General features: G+C 42.3%; 2 protein-coding genes and 1 long non-coding RNA gene across 3 annotated transcripts; 2 read left to right on the forward strand and 1 right to left on the reverse strand.

Moving 5' to 3' along the window:
- Positions 1 to 4,129: 4,129 nt before the first annotated feature.
- Positions 4,130 to 12,301, forward strand: LOC103970664 (serine/threonine-protein kinase BSK2). The gene is made up of 10 exons (XM_009384533.3): positions 4,130 to 4,341; positions 4,437 to 4,660; positions 4,759 to 4,894; positions 6,370 to 6,503; positions 7,172 to 7,277; positions 7,914 to 7,999; positions 9,005 to 9,193; positions 9,299 to 9,457; positions 9,954 to 10,067; positions 11,856 to 12,301. Exons 1-10 carry the CDS (start codon positions 4,263 to 4,265, stop codon positions 12,105 to 12,107), a joined length of 1,479 nt encoding a protein of 492 aa, XP_009382808.2. The 5' UTR covers positions 4,130 to 4,262; the 3' UTR covers positions 12,108 to 12,301.
- An 895-nt stretch (positions 12,302 to 13,196) lies between these two features.
- On the forward strand, positions 13,197 to 15,933 carry LOC135627159 (uncharacterized). Its single transcript, XR_010492542.1, has 2 exons — positions 13,197 to 13,317; positions 15,389 to 15,933. It is a non-coding gene; the product is annotated as an uncharacterized LOC135627159 (long non-coding RNA).
- A 200-nt stretch (positions 15,934 to 16,133) lies between these two features.
- Positions 16,134 to 17,517, reverse strand: LOC135627158 (uncharacterized). The gene is made up of 2 exons (XM_065133154.1): positions 17,217 to 17,517; positions 16,134 to 16,601 (listed from the first exon to the last, which is right to left on the reverse strand). Exons 1-2 carry the CDS (start codon positions 17,451 to 17,453, stop codon positions 16,365 to 16,367), a joined length of 474 nt encoding a protein of 157 aa, XP_064989226.1. The 5' UTR covers positions 17,454 to 17,517; the 3' UTR covers positions 16,134 to 16,364.
- Between the last annotated feature and the right edge of the window lie 1,060 nt (positions 17,518 to 18,577).

The following is an 18,577-nucleotide window of genomic DNA, read 5'->3' on the forward strand; positions in this document are numbered from 1 at the left end:
AAGCGTGGTCTCGGGTGACACGTATCCGAGGAGCACGACGCAGGCAGGCTGCGGCCGAGGGATATGGCTCAGGCGGGCAGGCCGCGCAGGCGTGGTCTCGGGCAACATGCGGTCGAGGAGCACGGCGCAGGCGGGCAAGTCGCGCGGGCGTGGTCTCGAGCGACACGTAGCCGAGGAGCACGGCGCAGGTGGGCTGCAGCCGAGGGATATGGCTCATACGGGCAGGTCGCGCAAGCATGGTCTCGGGCAACATGCGGTCGAGGAGCACGACGTAGGCGGGCTGTGGCCGAGGGGTATGGCTCAGGCGGGCAGGCCGCGCAGGCGTGATCTCGGGCAACATGCGGCTGAGGAGCACGGCGCAAGCGGGCAGGCCACGCAGGCGTGTTCTCGGGTGACACGTAGCCGAGGAGCACAACGCAGGCGGGCTGCGGCCGAGGGATATGGCTCAAGCGGGCAGGCCGCGTAGGTGTGGTCTCGGGCAACATCCGGCCGAGGAGCACAGCGCAGGCGGGCAGGCCGCGCAGGCGTGGTCTCAGGCGACATGTAGCCGAGGAGCATGACGTAGGCGGGCTGTGGCCGAGGGGTATGGCTCAGGTGGGTAGGCCGCGCAGGCGTGGTCTCGGGCGACACATAGCCGAGGAGCACGGCGCAGGCGGGCTGTGGCTGAGGGGTATGACTCAGGCGGGCAAGTCGCGCAGGCGTGGTCTCGGGCGACATGCAGTCGAGGAGCACGACTCAGGCGGGCAGGCCATGCAGGCGTGGTCTCGGGCAACATGCGGTCGAGGAGCACGGCGCAGGGGCGGACTTAGGTAGACTGCGGCTGAGGGACACGGCTCAGGCGGGCAGGTCGCGCTGAGGTGGACTCGGGCAGTCTATGCCCGAGCCGTGTAGATACAAAAGGGGGTTAGGTCAGAGCTAACTGCGAGCCGGGAGGCAGTCAGGTAGATATTGAGCCTTCGCTCAGAAGAGACTGAGGCAGGGCCTAGATTCCTTTTACGAGGACTACATCGGGTGCTTGACTTCTGAGCGAAGGCTCAGTATCTACCTCCTCACAACCACCCAGGCCTCCGCCGCGATGTACTGGTTAGCCCGCTGGAGCATATCTGGTACTGTGGTGGGGGGTCGCTCCATGAGGGACCAGAAGAATCTGGAATGTCACAGGCCTGTCATAAACGCCTGCACTAACAGAGAGGAATGAGCGTCCGACAACCCTCGGATTTGTGTTGTAAAGCGATTCACAAAATGGGAGAGGGGCTCGTCCTCCCTTTGGTTGAGTCTGAGGAGCAGTGCAACAGACAGCTTCGGTCGGGCGTAGGCCAAGAAGTTAAGCTCGAAGTCTTCGATGAGCTGATTAAAGGAGGCGATCGTCCCGGTCTTTAGACCGCTGTACCATGTGCAGGCTGGCCCCCTCAGAGTCGTGGGAAACGCCCTGCACATCAAAGCGTTAGAGGTTCCGTACAACGCCATTTGGGCACGGAAAGCGGCTACGTGGTCCGTTGGGTTGGTGGAGCCGTTATATGCGTCCAAAGAGGGGAGCTGGAAGTTCGGGGGAATCGTTTGATCTTGTAACTCGGGCGTGAACGGAGACCCTTGGTGTGCGTCCTCCCCGAGCTCTCCCTTTGACCTGCGAACCTCCTTCTCCACTTCGTCGAGCTGCTGACTAACAAAGCATAGCTAGGCTGGCAGGGAGTCTGTTGAATCCGAAGATAATGCCTCGGGTTCCGGGCGACCGCTCGGGTTTTCCATCACTCAATCCCCGAGTGGGGCCAATCGGACCCGAGGCAAAGTGGGGAGCTCCGGAAGTGGCATGTGGGCCTGAACGGGCGGCTCCTGTTGCCGTAGTGGTTGGATCGCAAGCGGGTGCGCCAGATGAGAAACGAGCGAGATAATGGTTTGCATCATACCCGTCAGAGCTCGGACTTGATGAGCGAGGTCCAGAAAGGTTTCGGACGACACGGGCGACGGGTTGGTTGGGGCACCTTCAGGCGGCGACTAGCCCGGGTGCGCTGTGAGGTCATGGTAGGGTGTTCGTCATGAAGATCTCCGTGCGGGGGATGTTCCCCTAAAGCTCCAATCGAATGTGACCCCTCAACCGTAGGTTTGTCTGAGCTAATCGGGTGATCCCTCGACATTCCGACCCTCCTAGCGCCAAAAAATGTTAGTGTAAACAATCTTAAGCCATGGCCTCGGGACCGACGTGGCTTGGTTCGAGTCCGGATGACGGGGGTCTTCCTGGGACGCTCCTCCCGACTGCTGAGGTGGCCGATCATGGTGCTCCAATTGAAACGGGGTCGCTATTCCCTCCGGACAAGAGCTCCTCGCCTATGCGTTCAGTGGGGACCTTCAGCTTCGCACCTGCACAAAGGTCGGGTCGGGGCGCTCGGCCTGACCCCTTCGACGATCAAGTAAGTGGGTGATTGTGGGGGATTCTTTTCTTTAGACGAGTGGTGTCTGCTCTTATTCTTTCTCCTTCCCATTTAGAATGCGAGGGTATTTATAGGGAAACTTACTGTTTCCTAATGCGCCCGCTTGCAGGGGGTAGGCTCGTACTCCTGGTAGCGTCTGACACTGGTGTTGGCGTGGCGTGAAGGATCGAGCCCGAGCAGGATGTTTAATGTGCCTCGGTCGACGTTCCGATCCGTTTGACCGGGTGGTGTCAGGTCAATCGAGACGTCATGTCAGGTCAACCGAGGCATTATCTGGGGCAGCTGACATCAACCCAAGTCTTATCGTCATTATTACCCTCGTTGGTCAGAGTCGGATAAATCAAAAAGTAATGATAGTTTAGATCTAATTTTAAGACTCGAGTCGCCGCCGAGCCCAACTCGATCAAATCGAACCAGATTCCTGTATTCGGAATTGGCTTCAGATTTCGACGAATAATTGCTTCGTAAACTTCCCCGTGACTTAACTCGCGTGTTAGTCTGCGTCAGGGCTGGCTCTCTAGTTCAACCCATTCATTCTCGAGACGACCGAAGGGTCGATGTGGTCTCTGGCCGGCCTATTGCGTGAGGCACCGCGGCGGGCCACGTCAACCTCGCGCCGTTTCGCGGGTCGTTTCAGTCTGACCGGGTAGGACTTCCCCCGTTGCTGGCGAAACAAGCCGCCGCAGTCCCCGAGCCGACTCCCTGACACGTCACGTTCCGCCTCGTCAAGTCGAGACACAAACGACACTTCCAACTCGACCTCTTCCATCCGGACAAGACACGACTGAGACGAGACATCGATCACATCGGCATTAAATGCTTGCATAATAGAAAATGTAATTTGTAGTCAAATTGATCGGCGATTCACGAACAAATCCTCAAATTATTAGCACAAAATGTTGGCATCAAATCATTTCCTCACTGAATTTGTCTTGCAGACAGATGCATATGCGAGCAAAATTATTATGCCTTCTTACAGCTAATATTAAGTCATTAGAAATACTAACAATATTATTATTATTTAGTTCGGTCTCTGACTTACTGGAACCCGAGTGACGCGACCCACTTATTCCTCCATCTCTGGTTACCTGTCAGACTTACGTGGAATGATGGACCCCAGATTGCTTCCAATGAGCTCGCTGGTATGGCACGTTAGGCTGCCTTGTTCAGTTATTTACAAAGATGAAGCTACCTGAGCATGCTTTCGAGACGAACAAGTACTTTTATTGTTCCTCCACTTCCAGGCGTGGCCCGAAAAGTATGCGTCCAATCGAATGACTGGTAGAAAAGAGGGGACGATCGAAGTGTTGCTTCTGTAGTTTTTGGCCCGCGCCACCTGGACTCCAGGCACGTCGCAAGTTTGAATCGGAGTTCGGACGCGTCTTGCACAAGCAATTCTTATGGACAAACAAATATACTAGTGATTCGCACGCGCTGTCTAAACGGAGCGCTTCATCCCTAGCAAAGCCTTTTCTACTCATTTTTGACTTACTCGGGTTTCTTACTGTCCGCTGAATGGCATCTTACCTCACTTGGGACCCATATTCGGTCGTGGTGTGTGTGGTCAGGTAGACAAAGGTGGTAGGAAAAACTTTTCTACTTTAAAATTTTTTCCTCCACTTCGTGCCACATCATCACGTAGAAAGAACACGTATTATATTGATACGGAGAAAACCCATACACGCACACCCAAACGGCATCAGCTTCATCTCACTCTCCACTGGTCTGTTCTTCCCTCCCTCTTCTTCCACGACTCTCTCTCTCTCTCTCTCTCTGCTCTTCGCCTTCCGCCGGACCCAAGTCGAATGGGATTCTAGGGTTTCGCCCTTCCGCGAGATGGGCTGCTTCCACTCCAAGACAACTAACCTCCACTCCCCCGAAGACGATCCCGACCACGCCGACAAGCCAGATCACGGTACCATCGATGGCCATTCGTTTCCATCTCTCCCCCTTTCTTCCGTTTTCGCTCCATATTTGGTGGATATGTTTTGTTCTTATTTCGGGTGATAGAAACGAATGGGGAGGCGGGGGACCAGGATCAGGTGCCGGCCTTCAAGGAATACGGGCTGGCGGAGCTGAGGGCGGCGACGAAGGGCTTCAGCCCGGACCTGATTGTTTCCGAGAGCGGCGAGAAGGCGCCCAATGTCGTGTACCGGGGAAAGCTTGATGGAGGACGGCTGGTGGCTGTCAAGAGGTTCTCTAAGCAGTCGTGGCCCGACGCCCAGCAGTTTGTGGTCGGATTTTGGTCCCTTTGTTTTAGCTGTAATGTTAGATTTATGGTTATTGCAGAAAGATTGTTTTGAATGAGTATTTCTTTGAGATCTTCTTGCAGGCGGAAGCTGCGGGGGTGGGAAAGGTGCGGCATAAGAGGCTGGTGAACCTCATCGGATGCTGTGCGGAGGATGACGAGAGACTTCTCGTCGCAGAGTTCATGCCCAATGACACATTGTCTAAGCATCTTTTCCATTGTACGCTTCTGTACAAGACTTGATGAGTTGCATGGCCTTTCCGTTTACAAATTATACTTTGGAATCCTTAAATTTTCCTTCGCTTTTCCTTCCCTTAGACAATCTTCATTTATTTAAAGTCAGTAGATGTTGATATAGCTCTAGCCAATTAAAGAAGAGGTAGGACGACAAGATGTCAACAATCCTGTGAAATTGGAAAAGTGTTTTTTAAGTTATTATTGTTTTATTTGGGAAAGATCTATTGACAATCAATGGAAAAGTTTAGTATGAACAAGAGAGGGGGATCTAGCCATAAATTCTACAAAAGAAAAGAAAGTTAACATTTATTGAAAGGACCTAGCAGAATATATAAAGCTTTAATGAATGTAGTATGCACCAAAGTGGTGACAGACTCCTGCCAAACTTACACAACTTGGATAATATCAGCTAAGGAGCTTTCAACTTTGAATAATTGTACAAAAGAGAAGTGGATTCTCTTGTTTGGATGCAGCAAATAGGAGACAACCGGAGAGAAGTAGAGAGAAATAGGGAGAATCTGATTCTCTTTGAGGTTCCTTTTACTTCTCTTCTGAATTGGAGAGGATGGGAGAGTAAGGGCCCTAAATATAGTTAGCTCTTTACCCTAACGTGATAGGAAAGAAAGAAATATGAAAGACTAAAATAATCAAGACCAAAATTGGCTAGTACTTCTTGCAACCTCTCTTGGTTTTCAGAAATAAGAGAAAAAAAAAAGTGTTTCCCTTCTTTTCTCTCCTTGCATCCAGACATAGGAAGAGCGGCTTCCTTTCTCTACTCTTTCTTGGTCTGTTTTTCATGCCTTCCTCTTCTCTTCTCTCCAGAAGCTATTATCCAAACAGATCTGAGTCTTTACATTTTAGCACTTTCTTCTGGTGCATTAGCACTACCCAAAGTTAGGCTTTCTGGTCCCCATAACTTATTCTGAAGCATGGAGTACCAAAGTATTTTTTTCATGCTTGTCATATAAAAAAATGGATAGACACGTTAGCACTTACCTAATTTGACTAACATGATATCTGAAATGGAGATCAGCAGTCGAAGTTCAAGATAATCCACCAATATAATTTTGCTAATTGAAAATTTTCAACCAATTGCAGCATATGTTTATGCTTTTAGCCTGCAGAAGCTTCATGATACACTTTGATGAGAAACTTTTTATCTGATATGTGGATCCATCTTTTATTATGTTTGAAATTTCATTTCATTCTATGCTTGAGACTTCTATTATAGTGGCTGTGCCACCTGTTTCCTTGATAGCTATAGTGATATGTGCAATTAGTATGTTAATTTCTTGTAAGAGCAACCTTTCGAATTGTAACAGGAACCACATTCCCCAACTGGTTCTCATTGTGGTTGTACTATTTGAGATCTCAACTGGAAACATATGTGAATGCTGAAGTGACTCATTTGCTAAAGTATGAATGTTTGGTTTACTATGTGATTTTCCATTTTGTTAGGGGATAAGCAGCCTCTACCATGGGCAATGCGAGTTAGGGTGGCATACTACATTGCACAAGCACTTGATCATTATAATACTGAAAACCGGAGAATATATCATGATCTGAATTCTTATAGAATTCTTTTTGATGAGGTATGAAATTTAAATGTGATTTGGGACAATTTTCTTTGCTTTTTAAATATGTAATTTGGTGCTGTGAGCTGCATTATAACGAAATTATTACCTTTGAAAATTTAATCCTGCTATAGTTAAGGTGTTGTCATTATAAAGGTCCTTTGACATACCCAAAACTTTGTGAGCATATCATATATTATATTTTGCATTATGCTGGTCACTAACAAAGAGTAAATTGATGATTTTACATTTTTATGCTTTTCCACTTGTCAAATAAAGGCTTTTCCTATTGAGTAATTCTTCAATGAGTTATAAGGTACTCTTCCATGTATCATGCAGGTTGTTGTGATAATATCTAAAGATTTTATAGATTGCTATCCACTGGACTAGAATTCATAAAATTTCATGCATTTTGGACTGAAAAATACTGATATTGAATTTGATATATTCTGGATATATATGTGAAATGGATTTCTAACTTAAATGCTCTATGAGATATTTAATGTATAACGTCTTGTGGAATTTAATTTTTAAAGTTTTTCTAAAGCCATATTGCCTAGGATCGAGGAAAATGATTTTCACAATGTAAAACTATGTCTCGGGTGTTTCTGGAAGACATTATTTAGTTATTCTTTACGCTTATTAACTTCTGCAAATTTTGTATATTTTGTCTTTGTTTTTGCCAGGATGGAGATCCTCGTTTGTCTAGTTTTGGTCTCATGAAAAATAGCCGAGATGGAAAAAGTTATAGCACTAACCTAGCTTACACTCCACCAGAATTCTTGCGAACTGGTAACTCAATTACCTTCAATACTCTTGATTCTTGCAATTTGCTAAATTATCATTACTGATGCACTTGTTAAATTTCTCCACAACTGGGTCCCACTTATACAGGTAGAAAATTTAGGTATATTATTATGCTGTACTAGTGAAATCACTGAATTAGTATTGAATCAAATGTATTCCCCATAGTCCTATTTGACCCTTTTTGGCAAATGATTTGTTTTGTAACAATGTCTTTGTCACTGGCGCATAGGCAAAAGGAAGCAGATCCTGTCTCTGCCGTATAATGGTGCTTGATCCTTCCATTCACATCCTTCTCTGCCTTTTTGTTTCAATTCAACGTTGCTGCAAGTAAACTGTAGTGTGGCCTATATTGAAAGAAACTTGATTTAAAGGCTTATCTAACTAATTTTTCCTAGACATTCATTAATGTTGCTGTTATTATTACTGAATTTGGCATTTCTGGAACAAGATAAAGTATCCAGATAATATAAGTGATCCTTCAGGATTCTTACTTTGGTGATGTTCATCAGCCAATGTTTGGCTTCTAAGTGTACTTCATATCCATACTTCCAAGTTTATGATATTGTTACTCTTATTAATTTGTTGTAGCATAACTTAACCTGGATTTATGTAATTGTGCAGGAAGGGTAATTCCAGAGAGTGTAATCTACAGTTATGGAACTGTACTTTTAGATCTTTTGAGTGGGAAGCATATCCCCCCAAGTCATGTATGTCCACATTATCAAAGTAGGCAATTCTCGTCATGTTAGGAATGTTTATCATATTATGTTCATAATCTCAACCCTTTTATTTGGTCATTTAAATAATTAAGAAATGAACTTAGGACAAACTAAAGTGCTTCATTTTTCTAGCTGGAGCATGGAATATATGTATGTATATTTGAGATAGCCTTATGTTCCTGTTGAGCTTGCCTTTGCTCGTTTTTCTCTCTCTTTCATTTTAACTCAACCTTTTTAAATATGGATTGAATCACCATCTTGAAATCATTACTTATCTGGAGATTGAAAATAACTGCTACTATATTTTGATTGCCTTATCTTAGTAGTCGTCAATTGTTGGCTCCAACGTTATTTGATCCTTTCTTGTATACATTTATGGTTGACATGTGGTGTAGTGTGGCAGGTGGTTTAGAAGCTGATATGATTTTACCACTCTGTGACTTTTCACATTTTGGCTGAGGAAGAGTTCTCATTAAGTTTGAACTTTGTTTATTTTTTAGAAATTTGTGTACTTTATATTCAACAGCTGAAGAACAATCAGAACATCACTAAATGTTCAGGTCCAGCTATATGGCTCTTTTCTTGCCATTGAGCTCCGTGTAAGGCGGTATCCCTAATTAAACGAGCAATAAAATCTTTTATAGTTTTTAATAAAGTTCTCTAAGATCTCTGGCTACCTTTCATTGCACCAAATGATTCACTTTATTTAACCATGGTATCTACATCTCCGTCAAACATATCCATGCCATCTTAAATAAATTTTCATTATTTATTCTCTCTATCATGGTCGAACCTTATCATTAGCTAATGAAAACATTTTTCATTCTACCTTTTCTAAATTACCACATGCACATGAACATTCTTACCTCAGTGCTACAGTTAACATTTTGAACATGTTGTCTCGTGAATTTTATATATATAGTTGCTTTGTCTGATCTGCTCACTTGTCTATAAGTTCACTATTTATTGATTGTTTTTGTTCTCTCTTTTCAGGCACTAGACCTAATAAGAGGAAAGAACATGTTAATGATTATGGATTCTTCCCTGGAGGGGCAATATGCTAATGATGATGCTACTAATTTCGTTGAACTAGCTTCAAAATGTCTACAGTTTGAGGCTAGAGATCGACCCAACTCTAAATTTCTTCTTTCTGCCCTAGCACCACTTCAAACTCAGAAAGAGGTGAACTTACAATAACTTTTATCTACTAGTTATGCCTCAGCATTCTAATTTTATGTTTTTTCGAATTCTTGCGCAGCTTTAACTTCGTAATCATTGATGATGCAGATTCCATCACATGCTCTCATGGGTATAACAAAGACAGAACAGGTGCTGCCGGTGATGCTCTCACCACTTGGAAAGGCTTGTGCAAGGATGGATCTAACAGCTGTGCATGATATATTGCTTAAGACAGGTTATAAAGATGAAGAAGGTGCAGAAAATGAGGTAAGGTTTCAGAAACAATTTAAAAAGATTCTATATCTTGACATTTGACATTGATGGAAGTGGAACAAGGATTGTGGTGGATCTGGTGATCATATCATGTGCTGGTTGTGCAAAACCAAGATATTTTTTGGGAAAAATCTTTACGTTTAATGAGAATTAAGATCTTAACTTATCCTGAAAGAATTATCAATTGGTTGGAATTCTTTTTTTATGTGCACACTTCACATGATTAAACAATATGAGTATATTATGTTATGTTTTTTAGAATCCCTCAGTAAAACACTTGTCACTCTCATTTGTTCAGTAAGTTGCATGCTTCATTTATGTTGCCATGGTGAAGCCTTCTTCAACTATGAGTTTTTTGTGCATAAAGCTGCAAATTTCTCTTCTGCATTTTTTTCCTGTGTTACTTCAAGAAATTTGGTTTGAAAATGGCAATTGTGATAGCCTTGTCAATCTTTAATTATGCATGTTTGTTTTCTTTGTTTGGATGAAGCTTTCCTTTCAAGAATGGACACAACAAGTGCAAGAGATGTTGAATACAAAGAAATTTGGTGACATTGCATTCAGAGATAAAGATTTCAAGAGTGCTATTGACTATTATTCCAAGGTGTGTTTGTTTATTATCTTATTTCTTAGTTTCTTCTTGAACCATTCCTTTTGTTGAAAAAAAGATGGTTTAGACTTCTAGCCTGTCCTTATAACTCTTTGTTTTACCTTCACATTTAAACTTGGTAGCCTTACACCAAGTAACTGAAGCCTGAAAAATTAATCCTTCATTTTGCTCCATTGCTTATACATTTGACACTACTGGTATGTACTGATGCTTACTACGATCTCCTATATTATTTAATTTTCAACTTATCCTCTGGACCACAAGCACTTGTTATGCATGATAACTGTGTTTTTGCTTCTGTATGATTTGGTCAAATTATTGCAGCTTCTTTGCTTACATACAATCTAAATTTTCTGTGAATATTTATGTTTGATTTTCGTATGCTCTGTTTTGCCAAGTTGCACTGTTCATATTTTCTTTACGTGGACTTCTAGTTTAACAAATGTTTGAAGGATTGGATTAATTTCAGAGAGCCATTTCAGCAAAAGGTTAATATAATAATCGTAAACAAGATTAGAAATATAAAGTAGAGAAAAGAAGTAAATATTTGAGAAAATCAAGGAGCCATGAGCTATATATAACATGGTCGCATGATTTTCCTTCACTAATAGCTATTTGATGTGAAAAACAAAAACAGATCTAAATGAACAATATGAATAAATTAATTGAGAGACTGTGATAAAGTTACTGGTAGATTATAAAAAATAGACAACTGTAATTCATTGTAATAAACCAGGATCAAAATACTGAACACATATTCCTTTTGAACATAGATTATAATGGATTCTATAGAAGAAAGTTTCAATATCAAGCTTGATGAGGTATGTGACATTACTACCACCTCAGGCACGAATTGGCCTTTCGTATGTGGAGTTTACTGCCTTTGATGGATCCCAAGGCCAATTCCCCGAGTCTCTCCTGATCTCAACACCACTTGTATCTTGATGGTAGATTATCTCTCCTTTGTCCTCGAATGGGGCTGATGCAACCAACTTCTGTCCCAAGAATGATAGACTGAGAAAGAGGAAAAAAATGAAAAGAAAAAACAGATATGAGCTTTCTATTTAGAAATGCATGGGTTGTTCCTTTATTTTTTAATATAAACCTGGTTAACGCAAATCATGGACTAACAACTGGAGATGTTCTGTGACCGACTCTCAAAATAATGGAACTTACAGTGCTAGCTGGACCGAAGTTCAAGCTCAGTTCGACGGGGCATACACTCACCGGCATCTTTATGCTGTCCGTATGACCTGGTGGTCTATGTGGTCCACAAATGATACTTCCATCCCTGCTCCTCTGTGGTAGTAAAAACAAGTAATTTCACATTTTCTCCTAACTTCTGGACCTTCTAAAGGTCAGAAAATAGCTGGAAAAGAATTGGCTAATACGAGAATAACAAAGGCATTGCCACCAGAAGCTTGGAGAAGAGGCTGTGATTGATAAAAATGCTTGGCCTTGCCACCTGGGGCTTTATTTGGAATTCCATTTCTTCAAGTGGAAAGTACCCTTGGCTCTGTTAATTGTGAAGATAGCGACGGATACAAAATTAAGGATTTTGATGATACGAGAGCTCGACTTAACCTTGTGCTTATCGTTTTGGCATTATATTCGTACAATGTTTTTATTATACTGTTTACAGATAACTTATAGTGCTCATCAAAATTTGTGTCTGGTTCTCTAGTCTAGGATAACTACTTAGATCACTCCATAACAAATTGTTGTATGATTCTTGCTTGTGCAAATGGAGCGAGAGCTTTAATTCATTTCGTTTTGATCCAGTTGGTGATGATGATGTCAGTTCCTTCAGCCACGGTCTTTGCCAGGCGGAGCCTTTCCTACTTGATGAATGGACAACCGGAGCTGGCCCTACGCGACGCCATGCAAGCTCAGGTGTGCATGCCGGAGTGGCCGACGGCCTTCTACTTGCAAGCCCTTGCCCTCTCAAAGCTCGGGATGGAAAAAGATGCCCAGGATATGCTCAACGATGGAGCTGCCTTGGAGGTGAAGAAGCAGAGCAGCTGGCGTGGCTAGTGACTCGTACGCAGTCGCTTTGGATTTCACGTCTGCAACTCCGATATCTGTCATTCCTGTACGCAAGTTTCGTCTTGGGTTCTAAATGCAGCAGGAACGTTGTGACAGCACACATGCTGAGAAGGTAACCAGACACAATAATGTATAGAAATTTCACGAGATTAATTAGGCCATGACGAGTATTAGCATCTTTACACTCGAGGGTTTCGTAATTGCACAATATTTGATTTATATGAGTAAGCCTAATTGCACCACAATCTGTGTTATTAATTTTGAGTTGGATAATAATTAATATGACTGTTCTTGGAAACTTACAACAACGAGTGCATCAAGCCGTCCTGTTTCCAAGAAGAATTTTGCCCTAGACATGACATGATTAGGTAGTCAGTTAATTCACGAATGAATTTTTGAAAGATTTCTTACAGCATTTAAAATATTTTTTATTCCATTGAATTGTATACAAGACAGAATCGTGAGGGACCCACAACTTACTGACCGTCAACCGAGGAGTAACGGCCGCTCCCTCGATGGCAGGAAAAAGGATGTCTACTTACTCTGAAGCACGCGGCCCACGTGCCGTTAACGGGAGAGTATCGACTTGATGGGAAAGAAGGAAGACGACGCCCAAAACGGAAAAGACATTGACCTACCTACCTCACCTACTCGGAGGCACGCGGCCCACGTTTTCTTACCAACAGATTCACCGGTCGGTAAGAGACAGCACAGCACGCGAAGTATTTCTAACAAAGCATATATATATATATATATATATATATATATATATATAAAGCGGAAGTTTGTGCTAATTTCCTAAAAAGATCTTTAAATTTTAGGATTTCTTAAGGCGTCTCAAGTTTAAAAAAATTTCACAAAACAACTTTAATTGCATGAAAAAGATAATTTTATCCTCATCATTGTGAAAAATTCATTCTCCAACCTTTTAGTCTCCTCTCCCTCCGCCTTTTGTTATTTTGAAAAAAAAAAAGTGAATTTTTGAAACTTGGAATCATATTTGGATAATTCTGAAAATTAGGGTTTTTTCCTAAAATTCTCACCGTAAGTTTAGAGTAATACTTTAGATAAGGACGTATCCTCCAAGAAACAGCATCGTTTGTCCCTTTCGTCCTCTCCCAACCTTCTCCTATGCGCGTTCGCGATAATCCGGAGGCAAAGAGAAACCCACCTCGAATCCGCTTAAGTCTCTCGAGAGGTACGGCGAATCCCTCTCTCTCTCTGGCGAATCCCTCTCTCTCTCTCTCTCTCTCTCTCTGGACCGAAATCTGCGACTTGGCGGAAGATCGGAGCCTCCGTTTCAAGTGGATTGGTGTAGGCTTCGACTTACTTCCACTAGTAGATTCACTATAGTTGGCGCCTTGGCCTGTTTCTCTCTTTATTGTTGCTAACATCGCTTCGTTTGAACACAATCGATTATTTGATGTATGTATATATTTGAAAATTTCGGTGGAACTCTAGATTTGGATGATTTTGTGCTGAAAGAGACTGGATGTTGACAAGGATGTAGGAGGCAGTGGGTGTTGCTGTGGAATTGCTGATAGATTTAGGATCTTAGCTCTGTTAATTAGATATTGTTTGCCGAGCAGTGAATTGTTTATGGACTAGTATTATCCTGGTGGTTAAGGCACTATGTGCACTACGGAAATAAATACATACGGAGTGAATTTATGGACATGAAAGAAAGCAATGATTGGTCCAACGGAAACGATGACATTGGGACTAGTGTTTAGCATGTTGATTTGGAAATCTGAAGCTAGAATTGCATAACATGGTTTTTCAATTAATAATGCTTGCCCTTCATTTCTAATCTTAGAAAGAGGTTTACAAATTCCTGGATTTGTTATATGGCCTTTGTGAACTTCTTGAACTTTTAGTTGGATGACCAAAAATTTGTGCCGCATAGCTAATTTTATCTCAACTAGTAAGGAAAAATTCTTGAATCCTTTCTCTGAATGTGTTGAGATATTCCTTGTGAAGTCTTTATGTAAAAATGCTTGGAGATTTTTGAGGAACACATCTTTTACGGATGGCTCTCATTGAATTTTTGTCACTCCCTGTCTCTTAACCGAGCAGACTAATTTGTAGTAGCTTAATTAACTCTCCTTTGCTTTTTCTCTAGTTAAGAGCTAAAAAAGTTCTTAAATTGTATGATTTGCTTCCATGGAAAATCTTGACATTAGCAAAAAAAAAAGCTTATCAAGGTTAACATTTGAAGACTCTATAAAAAAGATTACTTTAAATGAATGAACAATAATAGTTTCTATCGTTTCGAAATAGTGAAGGATGCATGACCACTTATTGCCACTTACACAAGTTGGAGCTGTAAAAGTTATTGTATCCTTTTGGAATTAAATAACTAGACTAGAATCATTCAGTGCTTACCTGCTATATTCTGTCCCTTTGTTTCTGTCTTTGCTCTTCATAAAGATTTCAATGCTCTTATCTTAACCAAAGTATTGTTTTGTTCATAGCTCAATGAAGGTAAAAGTTTCAAGTAGCTGGCCCCAAATAGTTGGGATATCATGGCTTGCTGTTGTTATTTGTTGGCATAATATCTTTTCTTGCAGTGTCGACCCCAAATCATGATTACTGAAGTTTCCTGCTGTTGGTTGTTGCATTCATCATAAGTTGTTATACGTGACACAAAATTAAGAAGATACCACTGTAAAGACTAGTTTAGAATCCATTTCAACTTCAGAGCAAACGCAGAAGGTCCTATCTATGCTCTTTTGCTGGTCATATGGGGACATATGTCCTCTATAGAACTCTTTGCACATTTTGGGATCATGCTGATGCGTTGCTCGAACATGAGTATTTAAATCTTTGACAGGAATAGTGTTCATAATCACTTTGGTATTCTCGGAGTAAGCAGGTAGACATTCCTTTAATGATTCGTGTTTTATGGTGATGGTACTTTCTGCATGTATAAGTTGATATATGTTACTATGCAGTTCTCTCATATCATAAGGCTTTGGCATGTTCCCAGTGGTAGTTTGTTTTTTTCCTTATTGGAAAGGAAAGAAAATTCACTCTGGTTTTAGCATTTCTATGGACATGACAAAACTAGGTAACATTGACCACCCCTCTGGCCAGTAGCAAGATGTCCTTGTGCAAGGACTTAAGGTGACAAGGTATGAGACACATTGATCTACACCCTTACCGGGCTAGAATATGTTCCTTGTGTTAATTTAGCACCGCACCCTTACAACTTCAGCTTCTTAAAGTTTCAGAATCATTAGTAGACATGAAAGGTTCGTTCTCTGCAGGCTGAAGATACTTGTTGCACATGGATGCTATATTATCCAAGAAAGAGGTTTCTCCAGAGCTCATACGGGAGTCACTGATGGCAATCTCTCAATGTGTTCCAGATGTGATCACTACAGAAGGGTCGTCTGTTAACACAGCTAACACTCCTGTTGCTGATCAAGATGGCGGTGGTACAGCAGAAGAGTATCGATCCAAGCTCATCTCAATCTCCAACTTACAATCACCAAATGCCCAACCATCGCCGACCTCAGTGGACAATCTTGGTGCATAGAAAGGTTGGATTCCTGCTTGCAGCTTTCGACGATTTAATATGTGGAATAGTTTAATTGCTGAATGATGTTGCCGCTGCTAACTTAATCGGCAAAATACTCTTGTAACTGTGCAGTTATCATTTGGTAAGGATCTAAAAACAACTTGTGTAACTCAAAACTTGGCTTCTTGTTTGGTTTCTCTCTACTGCATCGCTCTCCTTAAACAAGTCAAGAATATTTTATCGAACTTCATATAAAAGCATGACATGTTTGCCACTGATTTATGGTTTGCACTTCAACAATCTCCTAAAGGAATATGCAGTTTTCATCTTTGGTTGTCTTTACATTTTCGACGATAAGAATGTACTATAATAGTTCCTGAATTGTTGTAATTATCATGAGGAATAAAATCATGCTTGGAGGAAGATCTATTCATGTTTGTGTCCGTGCTTAATCGACTAGACTTGTCCAAATTACATGAAATGTTTAGATAGAGAGTAATCGACGGCTGCTGCTGCCGGAATAAATTAGTTCATTTTGAGTTTTCACAACCAAATCGGAAGCATACATTTTGTACAGGTGAAGAGGATTCATAGTGGATCACTTTGGAGTCAAAACAAAACCATCAGATAGGCTAGTTTTGTACGGGCAGCAGTCCCATTTGGAGGACTCTAAACGCTCGGTTGGGGGGGTTTGGGGATCGATCGATGGACGACGAGTCTGCTTACACCCATTGCAGTCTCCCTTGGTATTCTAAGCTCTGATGTACGTTGCCGTCGGCCACGATGACCTGTTTTCTCATGGCCATGGCGGTCGGTCGGGTGTTGTACTTCACCTGGAACTTAGGTGGTGCGATCTGGTTGTGGGTGGGGGATATCTGCGCTATGACTTCGCTCAAGAACTCATCAGCTACATCTCCATCTTCGTCCATGCGTAGTCTCCGAGTGTACCACCTAAAACCCTGATTGATATAGAAAAGGAGGAAACAAATAAAAGCATTGAATAACCCAACTAGTAAAATGAATCGGAAATACAATGCCAGAAGAGGAGGAGGAGGAGTCCCTAAAAGATGAAAGGAAAAGAAATGGAACATTAGCACTAATTTGTAGAAACATTAGTTTGTCCAACATTAGTACTAACCAGCAAGAGGATTCATGGAATCGAATCAAAATAACAAGCCGAAATCAGAGAAAAAGAGATCTTTTAAAGGTTACTCTTTTCCCCTTTCAGAGATCGACGCTGTAATTTCTAATTAACATTCATCATTTTTGCTGTTCCGGAACGAAAAAGCCAGCCCAGTTCGACTTTTCTGATCCGTCAATCTATTCCGATATTTGATGAACTACTCAATTGGCCAGTTCTGATGCACAAATAGAGCGAGCGATCTTACCTAAGAGGCTTAAATCGACACTGTTATCGGTGCATTATAGTTCATAATCCAAGAAAAAAAAAAACCCTAGAAGAAGAGACGATATGCGTCAAACTCAGAATACGAAGAAAGGAAGAGAAGCGAGAAGAGAGGCAAATAAAGGTCCCAAGTTTTAGTCGAGCCGCGAACGAGATTTGAAGAGAGCACCTGAACACCGCCTTCACCGGGATCGCAAGGGACGAGGACGGGCCCAACGCTAGGCCGCTCGACGGCGACGGGGACATGCACGCTGAACCCTCTGGCTGCGGCGCGGGGACGGCCGGCGCCGGTCCGGCCGCCTTCCTCTCCGCCGCCGTTCTGGTGGCGGGCGTCCGCATCCTCCTCCGCCTCGTCCTCCTCCCGCGTCAACCCGAGAAAGCCCGCGATCCTTCGGAAGAATCCCATGAGATCCAACCACCCACGCCGCCTCCGACAAACAAGGAAGAAACGTTGTGCGTAGGGTGTTCAAAAGAGTTTCCAACCCAACCATAAGGATTACTAATCTACCTAATCAAATCAAACTGGTTCAAAATCAATTAATCTGATTTGATTAATTAATTTTTAAATTTCTTATATATATATATATGTTTTCTTTTAGAGTACATATAGATATATGTACGCTAAAAGAATTATGAGATTTAAGATTCTCATAATTCTCATATATATATATATATATATATATATATATATATATATATATATATATATATATATATATATATATATATATATATATATATATATATGAGTCAAAATTGGGGTAAAATAAGGTGTCAATTAAAATAAGATGGAAGTAATTATTTTCCGCGCATAAAAAATATCGCCGTTGCGTGACAGGCGGGAATACTCACCACTATACTACAACGACTTAGTGTCTTAATTTATATCTAATGTTAACTTAATTATATATTATATTTCTACTAAAATTCCCTATTCCCATTAATATTATGATTATAGTGACAGAGTAACAAATTATCCTATGAAATAAACATTAGTATCCAACCCATATCTATTCCAGCAAACCATACGCAAAGTTTAATTTTCAAAGTATATGACTTCATCGGTAGCATCCTCATATATCTGCGTGTCTTATGTGCCTCACCCCTCGACGATGTCCTCTCAACCTCTGGGTGTCTCGTCTCGCCAAACGTTATTCTCTCAGACTTCGTTACATTACAATCGTTACATTCTCGCAGCGTTTCTTACCGGCAGAACACCTCCATGGTGTGTTGTGGATCGAGTGCCCCTGACATATCCTCCCATCATGTATTCATGCGTGCTCGTCAATCGAAGACCCTTGCAGTCGTAGTTGTGCATGGTTGTGCCCGTGTGTTTGCTGTGTACTCGCTAGGAACCGTGGCCCTCAGCATCTAGTTGATGCCGATCACGGCCAGCAAATGTCGTGACAATATAGTTGATGCCGATCACGGCCAACAAATGTGGATCGAGTGCCCTCGACGGATTATCCCACTACACGATCATGCACATGCGCTCATTGGTGACCCCTGCAGTGTGTGGTTATGCCCACA

The sequence above is a fragment of the Musa acuminata genome, chromosome BXJ2-11, assembly GCF_036884655.1.
Source record: "Musa acuminata AAA Group cultivar baxijiao chromosome BXJ2-11, Cavendish_Baxijiao_AAA, whole genome shotgun sequence".
Classification (NCBI taxonomy): domain Eukaryota; kingdom Viridiplantae; phylum Streptophyta; class Magnoliopsida; order Zingiberales; family Musaceae; genus Musa; species Musa acuminata.